At 42.3% G+C, this 24,146-nt stretch overlaps 1 protein-coding gene across 2 annotated transcripts in view; it reads right to left on the bottom strand.

Annotated features, from left to right (window-relative positions):
* The window catches only part of XYLT1 (xylosyltransferase 1), a 178,461-nt gene that overhangs the window by 86,958 nt on the left and 67,357 nt on the right, over window positions 1-24,146 (bottom strand). For both annotated transcript variants that reach the window (XM_053992017.1, XM_053992018.1), the window contains one exon: window positions 4,989-5,514. In XM_053992017.1, coding sequence (XP_053847992.1) covers window positions 4,989-5,514 — 526 coding nt within the window. The remainder of the gene's footprint in view (window positions 1-4,988; window positions 5,515-24,146) is intronic.

Raw genomic sequence — 24,146 nt, 5'->3', positions numbered from 1 at the left:
GGGAAATAAATCAGGATCAGTTGAGGCTCTCTGCTTTCCTAGGGACTTCTCATTTGCTAGAACTACATCTTAGAAAATACTTCTCAAAAAACTCTGCTATGTATTTTGGTCTATCTAGGGCCATAGACCTGGGCCAAGAATAAAGCCAGTTGGATAATTAATGACAAGGATTGGGCCAGAGGCTCCCCTGGGGATATGGCAGCTGAGAGAAGCTGGCCCAGAGGAGGCCTGGTGCAGAGACCACCTGGGACTGTGCCTGTGATGACCCCTGACCTGGTGGCAATAACCAAGCAGGAATTGTGCTCTGTGTCCATCCAGCAACCCTGCAAAGCAAGGGGTGCAGAGCTGCAAACTACCATGATCCACATGGAAGTGAAAACCAGAGAACGTGGGGACTGAATCCAGCCACTGGTAAGCAGCTAGGCTTTTTTTCATCTCAGGAGGACAGGAAGTAGAAATCACAAGTTCAGTATCATGTTGAAATGTGGAGTTGTGTAGTTGCAGCTGCAGTGCTGCCCATTGCTGTTGGGCAGGGTCAGGGCCACAGTGGCCATTCTAGGACTGTGCTCCTGCCCACAGTAATAATGGATTCTGTGGGGGGTAACGTGGCACAGAGCAGGTCATTTGTGCTTTGTTCAAGGGGATTTTATCTAGGTACAGAGTGATGGGTATTTTAGAGACAAGAATTCTCATTTAAACTTCTGCTGCTTCCCAGTATCTCTGTGCAAGAGGAGGGCCATGCATGATGATGGACAAAGAAGGGAGCAGCTGGTCCATGTGCACCAACAGCTTGGGCGAGCAGAAGAATGTCTGGCCCACCAGGACAATCAGTGTCTGTACAGGACTAGGCCATAGATGGCCCCAGCAAGGAAACATCTGCCACATTGTCCACAGGCTGCTGATCCCTGTACCATGTCTCCTGAGACAAAAGGAACTCCCCAAAGGATGTCTGTGGGTATCTTCTCAACCCGCACAGGACTGGATTTGCTATTTCCTCATCTAACCTTGTGCTGAGCCTACACGTCCCATCTCACATTTGCTGAATGCATTTTCTCCAAAACTCACTTCTACGAAGGCCAAACATTCCCTTCTGAGCCAAGGGAGAATTGCAAGCTGCCCATTGCCCTGCTCTCAGCAGTGACTGGGTAAGGCTGCACCTAAAGCCTTTGACACCAATCTCCTGTGCCATAGATTTGTGCCGTGTTTTTAGAACCACTTGCAGGGAAATGTCAGCTCACCTGCTCTGCAAGTCAGGTGACTGGTGAAGGTGCCATGTCCTGTTCTACTGCTCCAGCAGCAGTGCCCTTAGAGGGACTGCAGCCCTCATGGAAATAACACCTGCACGTCAGATAGGGGACATCATGCTCCTGATTTTAACAATCCTTCCTTTTATCACTGAAGATCCTTATAATCAACTTCCTTTGCCTGTTGCCTTTGGAAACAATAAAACACTTTAAAAAGTAACAGCTTGTATGATCCTGTTCTTGTTGATAACCACTGAAGTGAATGTATCACTTAACATTTATGACAATCCAGCTGGATGGAGTCCTGGCCATGATTGATAGCTACACTTAGCAGCGTCATGGTTTTGATCAGCTGAGACAAGATCCAAGGGGATTAAATGCTGGATGACATCTCAATGGAAACCACAGCACTGGGAACACGTTTATATGTTGGGATAATGGATGAATGTGCTGCTCCAACGCATAAATATTTATACTTCACAGTTTTGCTGAAAACAGACAGGAAACCTTTGTTCAAACCAAACTGATGGGAACAACACTCACATGCTGAACACACAGACTCAGACCCCAGATGTCTGACTGCTGCTGAAAAACACCAGATTGCTTTTTTAATACATGAAGTGCCTCTACCCACATCTCCCCCTACCAGCAATCCTACCAATGGGGTGTCTTACATTCCCAAAAGCTGATGTCCAGTACTTCACAAACTCTCCTGTAACCAAGCTCAATTATTTTCAAGGACTAACAGAGTTGTTAAAGTCACCTTTCATGAGGGATGGAGTCACTGTGTGAGTGAAGAAGAGCAGTATTTATGTTTTACAGTGGGAGGAGAGATATGGGACCACAACACACTGAAACTCAAGACAATGGATCTTCAACAGGCCTATAAAATTCAAGAGATCTACCAAATTATATCCATACAAGGCCTTCCAGTAGGCACTGTGTGCTTTCAGTTTTGGGGATCCCCCATGTCTCTCTTGACAATTCTGTATTGAAACATTTGGGAAATTACTTCAAGGTCTGGATCTCCTCTGTAGGTTTGGTGACCCAATCTTCTTGTGCATTGGTGCTTCCTGCATTAGCAACTCACGTCCCATTCCACATGCTGCTGCATTACCACTTCTCCACAGCAAAGCTCCCCATTCTGCTCTAGGGCAACCTCGTATGGAACACAGGATGTCCAGACTTTCTGCCAAGGAAATCTGGCAGTTGAAGTGGTTAACTTCAGCTGTCAGCATAGGCAGGAGGAAATAACCTTGAGGCAAAGGAAAGTCAACATTTTCCACATGTATACATCTGGCTAGGCTAACATGTCTCTCAATTATCCTTTTTAAACAAGTGTCACCACTTAAAATAAAAAACTAAATGAAACTCTAGCTCAGCAAACCTAAAAATTTCAGACACAATCTAAAATTGTGTCTAAAATCTAAAGTCTAAAATCTAAAAATTTTAGACACAATGCACCTAATTTTTTAATGTGGTATATATCCATACCACATGAGTTTTTCCTAAATTAATCACATTTGGACAGTTTCATCATTTTTCTAGACATATTTGTAGCTCCCAGTTTTACTGAGAATTTTACTATGACATTACAATGGAAACATTTATACCAACATGCTATGTACATATATGCTGAAAGGCTTCAAGTATAAAATATGACACTGTTCTTGGTTCTAATATCACACTATTATCCTGACTGCAGGGCATAAGAGATAAATCCTGTATTTAGAAAAGAAGCAGTAAATATTTATTGAGAAGCCTGTTTTTAAGGATGGCAGTTGTTTAAAACTTCTGGAAAGTCACCCTGCACCCCTGGGAGACAGATTACCAAGCAGGGCATGGAAGCATAGGTGTGTGCAAAATTGCAGTGTCTGCCCACACTAATGACAATATACCTTCCAGCTCTGGCCAGGATATCACTTGCATATTTGTGTACAGGATACATTTACCTACACAAGGTTTATAGCATTGGTCCCATTACTAAGACATCTTCTTGATCCCTAAAGTGTAGGGCAGTGTCTGCAAGGTGCTGGCCTCCCTCAGCTTTCTCACAGACCACAGCTGACTGCCCTGCCCTTAGGGAAGAAGGGGGAAGAAGAGGGAAGGACTAGCAAGGACATGTTTATCACAGTGGGTTCCACCAATGGCACCTCAGTGGTGCCCAGGGGTATTCACTGATGCTCATCCTGTTACTGATGTCTGCTTTTGCTCCATTTTTAACTCTCTACTGTTCTCTTGTCTTCCCTTCAACTTGTGCTGCCTTTACTGTCCCTCTTCCCTTCTTCCCACTGAAAACTGTGTCTTCTGCCTGCTCCATTAATTGTCTCCAGTGTCTGCCCACCCAGCTTAACAATTTGGAGTATTACTGTGATAAGAAAGGCAGAAAAAACACCAGAAGAGACATGGTAAAAAACCAAAACAGAACAGTCACAGATGCACTGGAGTGGGGAATGGGGGTGCTCAGACCATTCATCCTGGTAAGATGCACCATCTAAATTAAAAGCCTAAGAATCTTGTTACAGGGAGATGTGGTTTTTTTGATACATTCTCTGGGGCAGCTCCTCTTTTTCACTGTCTGTACAGGGAATTTAACCTCCTAATCCCTGTAATAGCAATGCTGTCCTTCTCTCTACCACACTGAAATCACCCTGCAGTAACCACTGCTTTGTGATGGTGCAGCAAACAAGCCATTAGAGGATGCTCCCAGTGAAAGGAACTAAACATCCCCTGGTTCCCATGGATCCCCATGTCTATTCTACAGTCTCAAAGCAAGACCTATTCTCTAGTTTATAAATCCTCTCTGCACTTTCAGCTTGGACAAAGACATGGCATATCCTTCTGTGCATGGCCAATTACAGGGTTGGGACTCTGGACTGTTGTATAAACAAATGCTGCTGTGGGTAATGCTGCTCCTTGATCAATACCCACTTTGATCAACTGATCAATGCTGTTTTCTTTTAAAAGGCATTTTACTCTATGGAGAGCTTATGGCTGGATGAATGGTGGCACATGAAGCACTCTGAAAAGTAGAAAAAGGTCAGCTCAGACGTGCAAACTGACAGCAAGCTGAGAGGTAACATCTGAGGGCATGGGGAAACCAAAGCAACAAATCAAAGCTTGGCTTAGGCCAGCAGAGGTAACTGACTTTCCAGCAGTGATTTTGAAAATAACTTTTGATGATTCAAGAACATTAAAAATAGAAGTCAGCCACAAAATTGGATTTTTCCCTGTGCTTTTGGAATTTTTTTATATGCTTCTGATAATTACCTGGGTTATCAAAATGCTTAGGAGTCGAGTGTGACAGAAAAATAGCCATACAGCCATAACAGCAATGCCACTCATGTATTGGTTAGCATAAAGCTCCAGAATTCACTGTTTCACTGAATTACTCTTCTGATTACCAAGAAGCACACAACTCCTGCACAGCATGGCAAGATTTTGACTATTCTTCTCTGTGTCTGTAGATTAAGAACTAAAAGAAACAGGAGTAGCAGCTGAATACCTAGATCACATTGTGCAATAAAAATCTGGTGGAAGTGAATTCTACAGGAACCCACCAGGGATCTTGTGACATCCACATTATTCCCTTTTTCAAAGGGAATTCAAAGCCTCCCTTGTTTTCACAGGCCAAGTCCATTACACATTCCTGCAATAAAGCCATTTCTGTCATCAGAAGGCCATTCCAATTAGAGAGAATGTTTCCCCCAAGACAGTGTTTTACTTCTCCATCTCCCAACTTACCCTCCAGGGCACAGAAACGTGTCACCTGCTCCGGCATCAGCTTCCCAAGCTTGTGCTGGCAGTAAACGTCCGCGATCTCCTGGCGACACTGCTGGGACTTGGCGCGGGACATGGCCGAGATAGCCTCCTTGCCTGTCACCTCACACTTGGGTGGCTGGTCGTATTTCAGTTCAGGGGAGCTGTTCTCAATTTTTTGTAAAAGATGCTGTGTGGGAGGCCTGTCAATCTCCTTCAGGTTGTTGCTGTTGCTGCTGTTTTTTCCCAGGTGATCGCTGAACTGCACCACCTCGTTGGAGTTCTTCCCCAGCAGCAAGTTCTCCTTCATTTTTTCCTCTTCCAGTTTCTTTCTCAAGTGCTCCTTTTGTTTGCTAAGGGGTTTTTTCACCAGCTCAGACTGGTGTTTTTGTCTCTGAGTCCTGGGAGCAAAGTTACTGTTATCAATAGTTTCAAAGTCCTTGGGGACTGAATTTTCATTATTGCTGTCTGTTCGCATTTTCTCTTTCGGTCGGTGGGAAAAATAGCCATCCTATAAATGGGAGAAAAATTATACTCATCTTACTAAACAGTCACATCCCATGCATGACAAGCATTTCTTACATGAAAACACAGATCAATTACAATCCTACATACTGCAGAAAATCCCTGTGTTGGGGTTTGCAGCAGAAGAAGCTGAGAGGCCTCTGGGGTGCCCAAGTCACCTGCACTGGCATCTCTTCTTCACTGGGCCAGAGTCCAAGCCCTATCTCAGATGGAGCAGGGAGGTTTTACACAGGTTTGTGAGCAGTGATTAACCAGACACTTCACCCTGACACCATTAAATATCCATGAGAAAACAGACACAGGTTTCAAAGGAGCAAGAGCAGGGCCTTCAATGCTTCCTTTCACTCCTTGTGAACCATCACAGTTTGGTATCCCAGAATTTCTCATTGCTCTGCAGAAAGCACCACCTGACCACAGCCTGAGCTTTCTTTCAATGCAGTAATTTTGCCACAAAACAAATCCCTCCCAGTTTTGCCCTGTTTTTTTTTTTTTTTTTTCTTCTTTTCTGAGTTCCTACACGTTTGAACCCTCCCTGGGAAGGTCAGAGTCAGGCTCGGGTGTCAGCTCTTAACCATCATGATCCTCCCCTCAATGCTCTTTGATAAATATACAGCCCATAACTTTGCAACATTCAAAATCTATCATATAAAGGAAAAGGAATAGACCATGTAAAATATTTGTCTGCATCAGGGATGGGTTAGGTTGAGCTGCCTTTGCTCCAGCTGTGGAAATTTGTGGGGGGACACAATTTTTAGATTCGTGGACATGGAAATATCTCTGTTTGCAAAAGTGAACAGTAGCAGATAAAATCAATGATGAATAGTTATTAAAACATCTGAAGACAGGAGTAAAAATATTGATAGACTTTTTGAGTCCATCCTGTTTCCTTTTCACTTGTGGAACACATAACCAAAAATCAGAGACTGGGAAATGACAGCATCACTAATGATGGGAGCATCTTTTAGCACCTATCAACCACATTTTGTATTCAAAACATTTTATCAGCATGAGCTAATTGTTTCTCACAACTCTTCTGGGAGGAACTATTTAACAGTCAGGGTTTGCAGAGAAAAGAGACAGAGAGGATGACTTATCCCAGGCCATGCAGGGAGTCAGTATCAGTTTGACCTCTGAAGCTTGGCAATGGGAAATGTTTGAATCATTAATTCATTAGAAGTTTTTTAGTGAGTGAATAAAGTGATTCTCTCTCCATGAAAATGTCCAGTTTGCAGCTAGCTCGAGCTGTCAGACACAGATGAATGCAAAGGAGTTTAAAAAAAAAAAAACGAAACAACACCATAAACTAAAATCCAAACATTTTTCAAACAAACAAAATAATTCTAGTTTGGGGAGAAATAATTTTTTTTTAATAAAATGTAACATTTAAGTGAAAGCATGAAATCAATTTCTTTTCTCAGACTTACTTTAAGGAAAAGAATAGCATTTATACAGAAACACAGGTTCAGTTAAATAGAAGACGACTTTCAGGATTGAAGCCCAACCATTAATCCAGCACTGCCAAGTCCACCACTAAACCATGTCTTCTAGTGCCACATCTACACAGCTTTTAAATCCCTCCAGGGATGGTGACCCCAGCCCTTCCCTGGGCAGCCCGTTCCAGTGCCTGACAACACTTTCCATGAATAAATTTTTCCTAATATCCAATCTAAAGCTTCCCTGGCACAACTTGAGGTCACTTCCTCTTGTCCTGTCACATGTTACCTGGGAGACAGGACCAACCCTGACCTGGCTGCAGCCTCCACTCAGGGAGGTGTAGAGAGCCATAAAGTCTCCCCTGAGGCTCCTTTGCTCCAGTCTAAAGAATCCCCACTCCCTCCTCTGCTCCTCATAGGCCGTGTGCTTCAGCCCCTTCCCCAGCTTTGTTGGTGTTCATTGAAAACCAAAGAGAAACAAAATAAACAAAACATAGTTTCAAGGCAACCTTAATTCCCAGGAATGACCAAACTAAAATAAAAAAACTACTTTCAGAGCCTGGCTCCCACCATTTGTCCTGTATCTTGAATGGATCTTCAAAGAAAAAAAAACAACCCTCTCTTCAATAAACCTTTTCTAAGGTCTCTAAGGCAATGCCACGATGGGATATTTCTACGTATCTTGGCAACATTCTCTCTCACAGGCTGACTCTTGCTAAATTATTTTTGTCTTCAAATTAAAAAAAAAATCCTCATCTAAAAAGCAAATGCATGTTGATAAAAGCGAAAGGAAGGGAGAGGAGATTTGCTATTGGCTTTTCACAGTAATTCTTATTACCCACAAAGGAGACCCTGGCCTGCACCAGAGCAACAGGCACACACCTCCCACGTCCTGGGGAGCGCAGAGCCCTGCCTGCACTCTGCCCTCCTGCTCCTTCCAAACCTCTCTGGAGCATGACAAAGTGCCCAAAGATGAGGTGTGGGCATGTTCTTGTCTCACACAGCATCTGACACTACACTTATGTGATGTTTCAGTGGGAATCTTTGCTCTCCAGTTTGCCAGCCCTGCAGCAGGAGTGCAGGACAAGCTGTGCAGCTTCCCTGGGGCTGCCAGGGGCTGCAGCTCCGGCGTTGCAGCAATGATCCCACCACGCTGGGACAGAGCACAGAGCTGGGATGGAACCTCAGGAGAAAAGGCAAAGCAAACAGCAGATTTATTGGTGTATGCTTCACCTCTTTAAACTATTTTGCTCCTTCAAGTGCTTTGCCCCTTCTGGGAAATGCTTCTCCAAGTCTATATGATGGAATCTGAAATAAACAAGTGAATTCTAAATGCTTCCAAAGCAGACACAAAATGAAGCTGGGCCACAACTCTTCCCTGCCGACAGGGACAATGAACACCACAGAAACTCCCACCACACAGGACACCCAGTGTCTGCAGGGAGATCTCTTTGGGAGGGGCAGGGACTAAAAATAAAGCAGGGTCTGTACAACAAATGTAAAACCAAGAGCTATAGATATACATTGAAACATAAGGACATGTAACAAATGCCCCAGTTGGAAAATCAAATCCAGTCTCACGCAATCTCACACCTGTTGGTGCAAGTGTTAAATGCAAAAAAACCAAAATCTCCACCCACCTTTGGTCTGCATTTCCTTCTTGATTGCTTTCACCAAAGCCAAGCGTGATTTTTACAGTACAATGATTTCAAGATAGGCTCCACACATGAGAGCAGAATGCACACGTTTACAGTGCAGAGGAAATGAAACTCAGCACTCCCAGCTTAGAACAGTAGCAGCTGCTGACAGTAACTTGTGTTCATTTGTGAAGTTCAGGGGTACAAGCAAAAAGCAGCACATCAGGTGTTCAGCTGGCAACAGGAAGATGGGTTTTGCTTGCTCTGCAATACTTTATTTTTACAGTGCTGGATTAATTGCAGATTTTATTCATCACGGATGTCTAAGACATTCAAGACAGGGCAGAATCATCTCACAGAGAGACAGTCTTGAAACCAGGCAATCACAGTTCTGACAGTACCATGGGACATACATCAGCAGGTTCACTGTCTGAATCATCATTTATTTAAACTTTTATCAAGCTCTTTGTTAGCAGCACCTCCTTATCTCTGTGCTTGCAAATCACTGAAAAAATGGAAGGCCATACCAGGACCAAACGAGAAGCAAAAGCCCATTAATACAGTCTGTGTCCACAGCCTGTGTCCACAGCCAAAGATGAAAGCAGTGTTTTCAAACCAACACCTAACACTGCTATTGAAAGCACCATTTTGGTCTTTGCAATACAGCAATTCTCTCTAGGCATAGACCAGAAGAGGCTACATCCAAAATCAACTCATTTGAGAGGCCACCTTATTAAATTACTCAGTATTGCAGGTGTCACACACAAGATGTGCCACCCAAGAGCACATATTTCACCTGTGCCTTTCCTGCAGTGCTAACCTCTGTGAGTGTAAAGCCATCCCCTCTCATCCAATCACTCCATGCCCTTGCTCAAAGTCCCTCTCCAGCTCTCCTGTAGCTGTTTCAGGTACTGGAAGATGCTGTAAAGAAACCTCTGGAGACTTTGCAGCACCATATTCCAATATGAATTATGACACTGTGGATGTCTATCACAGATCACAGGCCTAAGAGAAGGATTGCCACAAGCAGAAATGTTCTGTCCTAACTTTATCTGGTTCTCAGAAGATACAAGGAGAGGTTAACTGCTGAGTGCTCAATGGCAAGAGCCCTGGCAGGGAGAGTTTTAATGACTGTGTGGCCTCTTCTGAGCGTGTGGACACTGCAGTTCAGGAATAACAAGCAAATACTCCAAAACTGAAAAAGAACAGTCTGTACCCAGGAGTGTGCATGAGATCACTGCCAATTACATACTGATTGCCATTAATGTTAAAAATAGTATTACAATATTAATGCAAAAACAACATTTTAAACTCAGAGCCATTTTATATACTGTGAGAATTTGATTTCTGCTCCAAATTCTGCTCCCTGTTGAACACACAAATTTTAATTCTCCAAACTCCACCTCTGGTGTGCTTTATTAGAGTTTGTCAGACACAATGTATGCTCTTTGGTGAATTAGCCACTTCATCTGCAGTGATTGAGGATCTGGGGCTTAGGTACTCTGAGCTTGATTGAATTCAAAGTCCCATCTATCTCAGGAGGGAAAGCCTGGGTTTCTGCAGAGACTTTGCAATCTACTGAGGAAACCATGGAATAAATTGCTGCTGTCACCTACTACAGACCCAACAACAGCTGCTGCTGCTCGCTGCACCTAGCACAAATACAGAGAATTTGGAAGAACTTCCCAGCTGTCTGCAATGACAAATGGATTTTAATGACAGCCTGTAAACAGTCTCAGAGGCTTTTGCAAGTACAAACCACACCAGTTCAGCCAGACCCCAGGTAAGTGTACACACCTGCAGACTGCCTCACTTCACATTTTGCTTGCCTATATTTGCAAGACACATCTGTCAGCTGTATTTGCATCCAAGCTAAGCATGTTCAAGCATAAACATGCGTTTGGGGTTACCCAGGCCACAAATTCCCCTGTACTCTTTCAGGTACATTTCTGTATCCTGCATGCTAAAGACAGGAGATTAAAGATAGAGACCATGGCTCCAATGCTGGGCACAGGAAACCTCCAACAAGCCAGCCCTTTCTCAGTGGGGCATCCCACTGCAGGATCAGAATACACTGCAAAGCCATTAGGTACAACTCACAGAGTGTCCCACTGCTCCTGGAAGGAGTTCTGTGCCAACAGCCTGGATTAGGCAACAGGACTGGTAATTTTTGCAATACACAAAAAAACAGCACTAGACAAATTCCAAATCTGCTTTCAGAGAGAGAACCTAATGTGCATTTAAATCAGCAGAGACCTAAACATCAGCAGACAGGGGTGTACCAGTTCTGCAGACAGCATGGGCACACAGACTGAGGATCCAACTCGAGGCACCAAAGCCAAGGGAAGAGCCCACACTGTGCAGGCAGGCACTGTTCCAGCATCCCCTGCCACACCCCTGCAGAGGCACAGTGCTGCTGGAAGGCTCCTTCTGCAGAGGCTTTGTAGGGAACCTAAAAGAAAACCCTACTCAGCTCACAAAGGCACACAATAGGAGCTTGCATTTATCTGCCAGAGGTGTTCATTGCATTGTGCAGAGCACTTCCTGACAGAAAGAAAATGCTCCCTTCTTAGGAAAAGTTATTCACTGTACAATTTCTTTATCAACAAAGTCCTATAAATACTATACAGATGGATGGACCATGTGCAACCAAGCCCTGAATGGCAAATGTTCACAGTTACAGTTTATCTGACAACTCATTTTCTCCCCAGCATGGAAGGATTTCCTGCCTTTTTGTACTGAGAACATATTCTCATTTTCTTCCTCTGGCAAAGCTTGGTACCTCAAAGATACAGCAAAACAAACCAGAAATATGCACATGAACACAGAGCAACAGCAAAACACACAGATCTTCCTCAAAGTACTGAACATGCTGGCATTGAGAACCAGCTATAAATCTAACACCTGTACTATAAAAAACTACGCATTTTTCCTCCTTTCACATAGTAAAGCACCCAATTATTGACCTGTGAAAATATGCAATGCCTGGGCAGTCATGCAGGATCACACACAGCTGAAAGCTGGGGCAGGCACTTGCTGCTTTGCTGGGGTGAACTGCTCAGGATCCAACCAGCTCAAAGAGCTGGGGAATAGCTTCAAAATCTGCATCATATGTCAAAGCCTCAGAGACCTGCTCAGCTTTCACAGGACCATCTATTTTATCTGTCCTATGACGGAGAAGAATTTAAACAGAACTATGAAAAGATAATTAAAACAAGATTCTGTTCCATGTCAATCACAGCTCTACATATTACTTGGTAGTGCTTGTTAATTACTTCAGTAAAGACACCTTCCAAGTGCCAGAGGATAGCATCTCTACATTTAAATCTTTTTTCTTCTGGTCTTATCTTTGTGCATTTGTGGGCTGTTTCTTAGTTGAAATCAAAACCTTTTGCATCCAGAATGACAAACTTTACGCTGTGGTCACCCCATTGTCTGCTGTCCTACCACACTCACATCTTGAGGCTCACCTACCACCACTGCTCTGCTTGAAGCCCTCATGCAGCCACGTGGATGCAGAGCAGACATCCCATTGTGCCATCAAAACAAACAAGAAATTGGGAACTTTAATTGAAGATGTGGTTGATGTGCCACGAGACCATTGGAAAATGAGCACTTTTGGCAGGTTTGAACAAAAGTGAGGCCAAAGAGAGCAGATGGAGGAAAGGCAGCAGATGTTAATGTAGTTATATTTTTCCATATGTTTTTCTGTTTTGTTGTAATAAGTACATTGTACTTTAATTGTCAGTGGCTGAAGACTCAGGAGAAATATTTTGTGAGAGATATATTACATTACTTTATGCCTTTCATTAGAGAGGGAGATGCAAAAGGTGAAAATAGATTTATTGATTTGCAAGCTGGCAATGATGAAAGATGTAATTGCTTCAAACACAGTGCTTTCTGTAAATGTAAAAGGAAAATGAGACAAAGCAATAATTTGGGTTAAAAGGGGAATTCTGATACTTGAAAAAGCAGGAGTCCTTCAGGTTCAGTTCTAACAGATACAGGCACAGCCAGCCCAAAACTATTGCAACACTTGGCATTTTAAAATGCAAAGAAACAGATGGACCACCACAAAGTGCACAGGGGACCCCTCAGTGGAACATCTGCATTGGTAAGTGATTGTTTGGAGGATTATTTTTCCTTTCCAAAACTGTTGCCATCCATTTTTATTTTTTCTTAACATCAATTTCAGCAGTGCGATTCAAAACACTAGAAATAACATCATAAAAACATCATTAATAGAAGTTGCTTTTATCCCTTTCTACATGCATACATTAAGGGAAGATTCTCTGGTTTGAAATCTAATGAAAACAGCTTCAAAACTTTGCCTGCTTTCCTCAAAATAGTTTTTCTGGTGCTTGCTAACATGTGACTTATTTTCAGAGTGATTAGGGAGTAAAATAATATTGCATCCCTCAAGAGACCAAACAGATTTTCACATTTGCTCCAGCTTAGCACAGTAACTGTACAAAAAGCCATAATTGTATCAACAGTAATTTTAGATGTTCTGGTTATTAAAAAGTTTGGAATACTGCTAGAGGGAGCTGGGAAGGTACACATCCGTAGTCCTTCCAAAACAGACCACTTTGTTTTCTGCTAATTTAAACTTCTCAGGAAAGTTTGGACTTTGACAGCACAGACCACTCAAATGTATTCAATCTGTAACAGAACTTGATTTATAACCAGTAACTGCCCCCACTTGACACATTTTATTCTCTTTCAAATGACACTGAATCTCATCAGGCCTCCAGATTCAGGCACAAGCCCTGCCTTTGGCAAAGGTCCCTCCCAGGGATTCACCACCAGGAACAGGAACACTCCCTGGGCTGGGGCAGTGACAACGCTGAGCTGGGGCAGGTTTTTGGTCTGTGTATACACACACACTTCAATAGCTCCCACCTCTGCTTTGCAGCAGCTTTAGCTCTGCCTGGGTGTGGAACCCACCCTGCATGATACAACACATTGCCCGGTTCCCAGGCAAAGCAGCCCTCAAAAGATCGTTCATTCCAGCATCTGTCCTGCAACATTAACCAGGGTTATTGAGCCTCCTGGATCCACTTCAGCACAACCACATCTTTAAACAGAATTCCACAAAACCAGGAAAGACATGAAGGAGGACTGGCCTGCAAGTGCAAAATGCAGCTCCTGAGAAAGTTCAGGAAAACCCTGGAGGTTTATTTTCCTACAGCTTCTTCCCTAGAGAAGCTGAATCTTACAACAAAGAGTTCAGACATGAAGGAGCTTACAAGGAAGTCAGTCTTCTTTCAAGGGAAAGTATTTATGTGGATTTTTATAAGAATGTCTATACTTCGTGATCCTTGAACAGAACCCTCAGTTGAAAAGACATGGTAGAGCAGCAGCAGACACTAATTAATGCCACACAACTTCGAAACAGGAGTTCAGAAGGTGAGGTCAAGAACTGATAAATCTACATGACAGTTTCTCCTGATAGCTATTCTGATACTGAAAGGAAAATGTGAGATGTTCTGTGTTTTTATTTCTCACCAGATTGTACTGCTTCATTATTTGACAAAGGTGCCCTGAAGAGATAGTATTTAAATAAGTAACACAAAGTAAGAACAGGAGTAAAGCTCAGTCATTTCCATGTTTAAACTATGGACATGATAACCACACTGAATACCCGTTACCAGCTAAACTTTCATTTTTATTTTTTTACCTTCCCCTCTCAATGACCTAACCCATAAAAAAATAGCACAGTTAATCTGAATTGAATTCCTCAGCTTTCATCTTTATTTCTTTCATCCAGAAATCAGCCAATATAGATTTTATATCTTTCAGAGCAGTAGTAAACATGTGAAATTGCTTCTTGGTGACTTGTTATTAACTAGATTCCAAGTAAATTCATGAGGATGCCTATTCCAACTCCAATCTAAACAATCTTGAGCAACCCAGGGTGAATTGCTGAGACACACAATAGATCTCTGGCAGCTATAGAAATTAAACATAATCAGAATATGGATGGTAGAAACCAAAGACGCCCTCACACACAAATGAAAACATCCTTGTAAAATACAGTCAGTTTAGCACAAACGTATTCAGCCTTAATTAGGTAGAAAATCTATTTAGATTAATACAATACAAAAAATAATAATGAACTTCAGGATTACATTTTGTTACTTGGAGGGGAAAAACAACACAAATAAATGGGAAGTAATTGGACCTTATTTAATAGTCTCAGACTATCAGCTCGAACAACTGTAATCATTAAAGGCCCTGCAGTGATCTTCTACTGATAAATGCTGTTAAATCAGAATTACAATACAACAAGCATGAAGAGCAAAGCCTATTAAAATGAGCAACACTGAAAGAAATAGATTAATTCAAATCTTTTTTTCACCAGCACCACAAGGAGTCTTTGAGCCAAACACATAGAAAAGAAAGGCTTCCATGTTTCCTCTTGTTTTGGGTGAGATTGAAATATTAATACTTCCACACAGGTGATTACTGCAGGGGGACTGCAGATGAGCAGCAGTTACCTGCTGTTGGATTTGTGGATGTGTCAGATACTGCAAGTGAATACTGGTTTGTACCTTCACAGAAAGTTCTTCTGCAAAACCAATAGTTACATTCATAAAATAAAAATTGCAAAAGCCAGAGGATTATTATGGGCTCTGCCACCTACCTCCTTAGCTACCCTGTCAGCAGTTCAGCCTGGGACTGGCCTCAGCAAGGGTGGTCTGTGTGGTACTGCATTCTCAGTTTTTGCAAATTCATTCAGAGCTATACAAATGAGCAGTTTTAACAATATGATGAAAGATGACAGAGTTCTTGGATTAAAAGACCAAAAATTATGCACCTTAAGTTCAAAAACTTGTAATTTTATTAGCTCCAGCAAAGATCATGAAGAGCATATGCATTAGGAAAATACATCAAAACGTTTTCTAGGAAACTGCCCTCTTCCCTTTCTTGAATAGATACTCACTTTGGAGACCAAACCCTTTTTCTGTACTGTACTAAACATACTGACTACACTTGAGCCAAACACCAGATTGTATAGTGCCCAAGTTTCTTTAGCCACAGAGCAGCTTTCCTCTCATGCTGTAAGCACAGTGCTGTCAAAACAGTTATTTGTAATTACACTGCATTTAACAAAGGTCATGTTTCCATAACTCCACACTTACAATTGTGTCAGAAACAAGGACTCCCTCCACACACAGTCAGTGATCACATCCCCGCATATCCACATCCTCAGCTGACAGAACCAGATGGGCAGCACAGCATAATGTTAACTTGGTCACTACTCAAAGACTATGCCTCACAGAAAAATCAAATCACTATATACTCCATTGTTTTAATGAACATCATTATGTTAGAGCATTAAAAAAATGCCAGGCAGAGAAACAGTGATGAAAAATGAGTCCTGTCTATCTAGAAATTCTTGCTTGTGTCTTCCTCATACCTTGCTATTCTAAACCAGAAGAATAATGTAAAGTGACCTGGAAGCTTTAAATTTGCACCTGCAAATAGATATTGTGTGAATTTTATCAGATTTATCAGAGATTTTGGTAAGTTGTCTTCTATAACATCAGCACTAGTCCAAAACATGCTGCGAGGGAATAGAACAGTAGTGAGACTCAACAGTGGCATTATTTCCACTTAATTGGAATTAAATGGGCAGTGGAAGGATGATTGCAGGATGAGATTACTACTTTTGGCTTTCTAAACAGTTGCTCTTTGGATTTTTTTCTTGATTTTGCAGCACTCATCATCTCCCACTGAACACTGTGATAGGGTGAAAGGCAAAGACACGTTTCAGTTCCAGGGACAAGATGTCAGTGATGTCACATATCCAGTGGTGCATTCTCTCATGGAACCAATGGGAAAATTTCTGGTTTTATATCTCAAACCTGGCGTATAGGACAGGATTTAGTCTTTTATACACTAGAGAGTTCTCTTTTACAAGCATATTTAATAATCTACAGCAACCTTGGTGCACATACTACTATGGTAGTGCATTGTAATTCTTTAGAAAGAAACTCTTTTTAGAATTTTTTTCTGATTGCTAGAACACGGTTTCACTTGCAGAGACAGCACAATGATAGCTCATACATCATGCTATGTATATCTTTCAAAACATGTATTTCTCATTAGTAATTTTACTATGCCAACCATTCCAAATATCAAAGTGACACCTGACAATTATAATGCTACATGTTCACCAACATAATAATAACGCTTCAGCAGAGTGGTATTTGCATGGGTTTAAAAGGAAGAAAATCTCTACCTAAAATCTCGCGTAGGATGCATAAACTGCAGAGATGAGGGCACTGCCAGAAATCAGCCTAAGGGAACTATTGGTATTACAGATTTGAAGCTAACAGCTTCTAATGCATGGTTTGTAAGGACCGATCCCTCCACATGAAGCAATGCCAGGGAGAAACATACACACACTGCTACTCTTTAGTGATGGGGGCAGATCAAGTACTGCTGTTTTGCAGGCTTTGGCCCTTTGGTCATATATATCCAAGAATATATATCCATATATCCAAGAGAAGAGACTTTCAGTATCCTATTTCGTCTGATGAGCTGCTGTCTCTCAGTGACACGATGCTGCTGTGAAAGGTGCAAATTCAGCAAGTGTCCTTGTGCACATCTGCCGACAGCAGATCGCCTCCCCTGGAAGCAGCCCGGAAAACCCACGGACGCCTCAAGGCTTTCCCGGAGAAGCCCCTTGTGGTGACAGGTTGTACATAATTCCCCTTCTGAACGCCGGGACGTTTCGGGAGAAGCAGCACGGCAAAGATGCCGAAACTCGGCCTTTTGCCGCTCCCCCGCCGGGCCAGCCCTGCCGCGATGGCACAGAAATGTTTGCTCAAGCCCGAGCTGGCCGGAATACCAATGCAGGCCAGCAATGAGCTGAAGGGCAAACAGGAAGGAGGGAAAAGCCCCTGTGACACAAAGGAAACAAACAGCCGGAGATGAGCTTTCCAGCAGGTACCGCAGCGCAGTTCCGAGCGGCGGGCCCAGCGCTCAGCAGATGGGCGGCGACGCCGGGACACGCTCCGGGCTCCGATCGCTTCCAGGGCAGGAGCAGTGCTCGTTGCCAGCGGATCTCAAAGCGTTGCCCTTTCTTATTCTTTATTAGCATGAAATGATGTTAGCCGAGCGGATTTGAAGAAGGCTGATGCGAGCCGAAGCCTGCTGTAAATCCGCATGTGAAAGGATGCATTTCGCAGGCGATGAAAGCCGAGAACGAGCTGTCGTCTTCGCTTAGTTTAATTCCTGTGTGTCCTTTAGTGCAGCAAAAGCCGTCATCAAGAAGAAACAACAAGCGTCTCTGTCGATGGCCCAGATTCTCAGTTTATGCCCAAATAAATTTTATATTCGTCTGAAAGTAGATCCTTTGAATGGCTGTTAAAATGGGCTATTTTTGGCTTCTCGAATTGCTCAAGGAACTTAAAAAAGAGCAGACTTAGGAATGTGTTAGGCAACATTTTCTCATTGCGTTGAAATCTCCAAGATAATGAATGTCTTGGAAAGAGCAATAAGATCGTTATCATCCTTAACTCTTTGACCGAAGGCATGAGCTGGGCTGCTTCCAGTAAACAAGTGGTTCGTGTTAATTTTATAGACGTGATTGAAATAAGTAAAGAGTCACTTGAATTATTTTCTTCCTTTGCAGTTAGTGAATAAATGTGGGCTAGTTGGCCGAAAGTCCCCACTGACACAGAATATTGCAGCAAGACAGTAGTGGGTGAAAAACTCCTGTTCATCTTATCTGCCATCAATCGACCACCGAGAGAGGGAATGACAATTGCAATGTTACACATCTATAAATACAAATTCCTCTGTTCTCTACAGCCAACAGGACTGTTCCCACGCATAAGAGTATTGCTTCAGTGCTGGTTTTACAAATAAGGTGAAATTCTGGCAGTGCCCAGCCAGAAGTCAATGGACAGGAGGAAGTCTTCCACTCCCGGTGAGCCACGTCAGCCCCACAGGGATCCAGCCCGTTCCAGCACAGTCCTGCTCACAAAATACACCCCAGTGTCTGAACTCAGAGCAAATCTAGATGATGAGCCACAACTGCTTGCAGTGCTAATTTTTCTATGCAGTACCCGTATTCTAATGAATCTCCTATAAAGAACCGGTACTTTTTTACAATATAATTCCATTTATGTGTGAACTGGCTGGCAATGAGATTTCTGAAGCTCTAAACACATCTACCTTGAAAACTGACTCCAAGTATGTTCAAAGAAACAGGCTGCTGAGCAAGGAACAAAAACCAGGATGGTATTGCATGGGGCAGAAAAGTAAATTGACTTTCACTGCTCTTTCAGGCATTTGGAGGGGCAGAGTGGGGGAGAATGGTGAAATAAAGGATATCCAACACCAGAAAAAAGCATACATGAACTCGTGATAAAAATCTGAGCAAGGAAATGGCCTACCCATTGCACAGAGGAGTAAAACTGCAGATACATTGCTCAGTGCACAGGAAAAGGGCAGAGCCAAGAGTGCAAACTGAAAGGCAACTATCTGACATGAAAAACGTAATTGACAAGTATTTGTAGGAAATTGTTTAACACCAGCCCTCTTGACTGTCAGCCTGACATTCATTAAGTGCAAAGAAAATGTCTTTTAAAAGCAGCATTTAGTTACTTACTGAGTTGCTATTACAAAGCAGTTGTTTTTAATCACAGATCACATTAATACAAATATGATCCGATCCTGATCATTAGGATTAACTACAGTGATCTTGTTTGCCAACAATAATATCTTTGTATTTAAAGTAAAATGTCATTAAAAAGCCATGGGAAGTTCATCATTAATGTGCAAGCAGTGTAATCTTAATTTCCTCCTGCAGATACTGAAGTGAGACCAATCATGCAAGATTTTCCAGTATGTAAAATAACTGTCAGTTTTCATTACAAAGAATATGAAGCAAAAGGAACACAGAAATAACAAGGCTGAAACAATTTTCCAGATTTAGAAAAACCCATGCCACACTTTTTCTAAGAGCTAAAGAGATTTTTTTTCAAGGGGTAAATTTTCCCAGGAATCCTGAAAACAAAATGTCATGTTCCTTTGTTCAGAGTTCAGTGCTGGGCTGGTAAGTAAAACTACAGTAGGCTGATTATTCAGCCTACCTCTCATACAGATGATGGTACAACCTCAAGTGTATGGCAGATATTATTTATTTAAGAAAAACTGACTGAAGATCAGTGAAATTGCCAGCAGTTAAAGATTTTAGTTCTTGATAGTACGAAAATGATCAAGCAGACTTAATGACAAAATGTACCAAAGGCAAGAATAATGCATGGCTCAGAAAAGGGTATTACAAGGGAAGAAATCCAACCTTTGATAATAACTTAAGCAAGTGCAGACTGTGACATCAGCACACATGGATGTGAAGGTAGACAGCTTTCAGGAATGTTAAACAAAGGGCTGAGATCTCCAGGATCCTGAGCAATTTACAAAAATTGGGCAAGAAGTAAGGAAAACAAAGCAGCTAAGTGTAAATGTATAGGGAGCAAAAGTTGTACATATTACTCGCGACGTACATGGTATAAACAATGAGAAAGAATGAGTTTGATAAATATTTAGATTATTCTCTAGAAATTATGGGCAGTTTGAAGACATGAACTCTGGATTAAGTGTATTTAACACTTACTTAGCCTCAATCTCCTTCAGACTATAATTTCTGACCCCATCTTGAACCTTGCTGCTGGGCACCCATCCTGTCAGATGCTATCCATAGCAAATACAATGTGTTTTATGTTTGTCTTTTAATCTTATCTCTCAGCTTCTGCTTTGGTGTTCAATAGTTCACCTTTTGTCTGATTGCTACCCTTGCTTGGGTTCCAATCTTTGCAGAGCTGCAAACCTGTCAGACAAGGAACAAAAAACTCATTTCTAAATAGATAAGGGAGCATAAAAACAGCCATGGGTCCGGTTCTGCCTGAAGTTAGGACAGCAGGTTTTGTGAAGTGCTGCCAAGATGAGTCAGGCTTCCTCCTCTACTGCCTTGCTGGTGAAAGCACATGAAATGTCCCAAAACTTTTCAACCTTAAAGCTCTAATAGAGCTTCAGGCAAGGATCAAGGGCTGCACTGTTTTCTACCTCTTCCATCCTTACCCTCCATCCACCTCAGTGAGGCTGCCCCTTGCACTGCTGGACTGGCACAGGTGTATCAACAGGGAGGCCTCAATTGGGCTGGCTCAGGAGCCCTGAGCAGGGTCAGAAAAGCCACTAGTATTTTCAATTCTTTGTCAGCAATGAAAGCCATCAAACAAAACTTCAAAGCCTCTCCCTAATAACTCCTCAGGTCAACATCTTACCTCTTCTTTCTCAGAGTGACACAACATTGGGATCAACAGTTTGCTTTCTCTTTCTTCTCTCTACTATTCTTTCTCAAGTTCCAGATAAAATGACATTTTCACGTTTAGTTTAGCACTAAAGGCTTATTAGTCAAACTGGAAAAGATCTGGGTATAACTGAAAACATGGGTTTTACATTTTTAGCAGTTAACTCCCCAGGACACTGCATTTCCATTGTTGTCAAAGTGCTGGAATAAGCCTCAAGACTGCACCATGCAAAGCTGAAACAAGCATGGGCTGAGGGCTCCTAGGGTTTTCCAAATCCACGAGCCCCACACTGCAGTGTGCCCCAGAGACCCCCACGGGAACAACAGAGCCTCCTCCCCCAGCTACAGCCACAGCAGATGAATCTGCAGGTGTTGGTCCACAGGGCACAGACTGACCCAGCTGGCACAAGAGCACATTTAAGTGGTTCTGCAACCACAGCCGTCGTGGCCATGACATGGTTAGTGGGGACAAATCAATGGCAGTCACTGGAAAAGCTACAGTGTCCTAAACCAGAGTCCTGTCCGTTGTGGCACTGCTGAGCCAGCAAGCCACGGGTACAAGGATTTGTCAAGGTCTATCACGCATTTATCACCCCCACAGCACAGGCTGGGGCAGCTCATAATGTTCAAAGGAACATGTACTTTTTCCTATTACAAATAAAATGGTTTGAGGTGACGCTCCCTGCATGGTAACACTGTCCCAGTGTTTATGCTGAACATCTTTCACATGGTTTTGTTACCCAGACTCCCCCCTACATCTATGATGGTGGTCTTGGAAAGACAAGAAAGAGGCATTCAAAAATGCATGCAGACTGCATGTATTCTTTAACAGGAATATTTTCATGTCTGTAAAATGAAAAGTTAATCAAGCAATTCACAGTCAGGATAAAGCTACTCCAATACAAAAACTTTCTGTCCCTCTAAAATCTGGCTAATGTTATCACAGAAAACAAATAAAAATGGATTCCTTGTTCCTTTTCCAGACATTTCAATCAAATTTTTGACTCCCTGCACGACTCTGCCTGTCCTGCTGGTAATGACCTTCATCCAGGAGACAGGGCATGGAAGAGCACTGAGTGTTTTCGTAACTTTCTGCCTTCCTTTAATTTGCCATCTCTAACAGTCCCAAGTCTCTCTTGAATTATCACTCCTCAAACAGGCTTGCATTGACACTGGAGATCTTCCTCCTACTCCTTCAAGTATCATTAAAGTCCTTATGAAGATGCACACAAAATGGAAATATTTATAAAACTGTGAAACTGAAATATGCTACATATGCTGAAGACTAAAGTAAAAACAGCAGATGTCATTATTATGCATACTTATTATATATTTACATTTTATATATCATTTATATATTACACACTTCCTGATTTTTTTTTTTTAAATATCAACACACTTATGTATCAAATAGCTTTTAAATAAAAGCCTGGAAAAAGCCAGTTTGTCTTCTCTGCAACCTCATAAATTTGCAACATCTCTTATAAAGATCTGTTTTGCAACAAAGTAAGCAAGGAGTGGGTGGAGGGAAAAATCCTTTTTTTGACAGGCATCCTCTTTGCTGATCCAGTTAAAGGAAGCTGGATATTCAGACGAATGGTTAAAATGTAAAAAAAATTTCCATGTTTTGCAATGGCAACAGATAAAGCTGCTGATGTGGCACCTTCCCAGTGCTAAGAATGACAAGGTTTGTGATTGGAAGCTTTTCCTGCTCCAGTGAAATTTTAGGTGCTAAGGCACAGAGAGGCAACTCCTGCTGTTTGCTCAGAAAAGGTTAAGGGAACAAAGGAAAAATCAGCACATTTGCTTCATCTCTGACACTCACTCAATCCAGGGTGACTCATGCCTGCTGACAAAGCCTGGGCTCTGGAGGAAGCCTAAGGCTTTTTGGTCTCATTTTTTTAATTTCGAAGTGAGAATAGCTGTAATTATCACGTAGCTGACACTCATCCCACTAAAACTAGTATGTGCATAAAACAGCTAATAAAACAAATAAATTAGAGCTGGATAAGAGCTGGTTATGGGACCGGTTCTGTGCAGCCTGCACAGCCCAGCAGCAGCTCTGGGAGGCAACCAGCTCCCAGTGGTTTTCCAGCAGCTCAGCTCCAGCAGAAGGCGTTTCCTCAGCCACAGGGAACTGCTCTGGACACAGACACAGGTCCCTCTGAGGAGTACAGATGTGGGAGCACAGCACTGTGTAAGTAGAACAATCATGAAGAAGTACAAACAGAACTAAGCAGGGCTGTACTCCGACAGTACTGCAAGAATTCAAAAATCAATGATAATAGTCAGGTGAGAGAGTTGCCCAGACCTGTAAGTGAAACAGAGGCGTTTTTCATGGGAAAACTAGAGCTCATCTAAAGCAAAACAGGAGGCAGCAAACTCAATTTGCAGATTCAGCAAATTCAGAGGGAGAAAACAAGGATGATTTATCTGTGTTCTTGCTGCAGTCTGTGGCCAGCTTTCACTAAAATGCAATATATCTAATGCTTATACAGCATCTTCCATCCCAAACACTCCATGACACACAGCTCCACTGAAATATTGGACATTTCAGTATCAGCACAAGCAATGAGTAATTTCTACTGAAAAATTAAAACAAGTATCTTCCTGAACTGCTTCAGAAAGCTGTGGGCAAGTATCCTACATAAGTATCAAAACAGGACTCCTTTAACCAACATTCCCTTTCTAAAAAATCTAAACAAAATCTCATTTGGGCTGACAGCTCATTTTACATAAGGGAGCCTTCAGAACCAACTCACAAAGTCTATATATGAGAATGTGTGCCAATATTAAATTTTGATAAGTCATGAAGTCTTTCTGACAGAGTTCTGGCAGCTGCCAGTTTGTGTTTCACTGATTTTATAGGTCAAATAATAGACATTCTGATGTCAGACATTTCAGTACATGATCATTAAGCAATACTTTAGCAAATCCAAAAGAGCTTAGAAGCTACACATATGGTCCACAGCTGATTTTAGCCACCAGTAAAGCAACTCTACGTTGCTATAATAAGAGATGCAACTGCTGCACTCAGATGACACCATTAATTTAGAAACTACTGAGCAGCAAGCAGGCCCTGCTATCCTGATTGCTCATCTGCAGCAAAGAATGACTTGTCAAGTGAGCCACCCTGGTTACTCAGTGACATACAAACTGGGACCAGGCAGCTTTTCAGCAGTGCGTGGCCATCACTGAATTGTTGTGGTCTGTACTGTTG

This window comes from Vidua macroura, chromosome 16 (genome assembly GCF_024509145.1).
Source record: "Vidua macroura isolate BioBank_ID:100142 chromosome 16, ASM2450914v1, whole genome shotgun sequence".
Taxonomy (NCBI): domain Eukaryota; kingdom Metazoa; phylum Chordata; class Aves; order Passeriformes; family Viduidae; genus Vidua; species Vidua macroura.
This window is presented reverse-complemented; position numbering and strand designations above follow the sequence as displayed.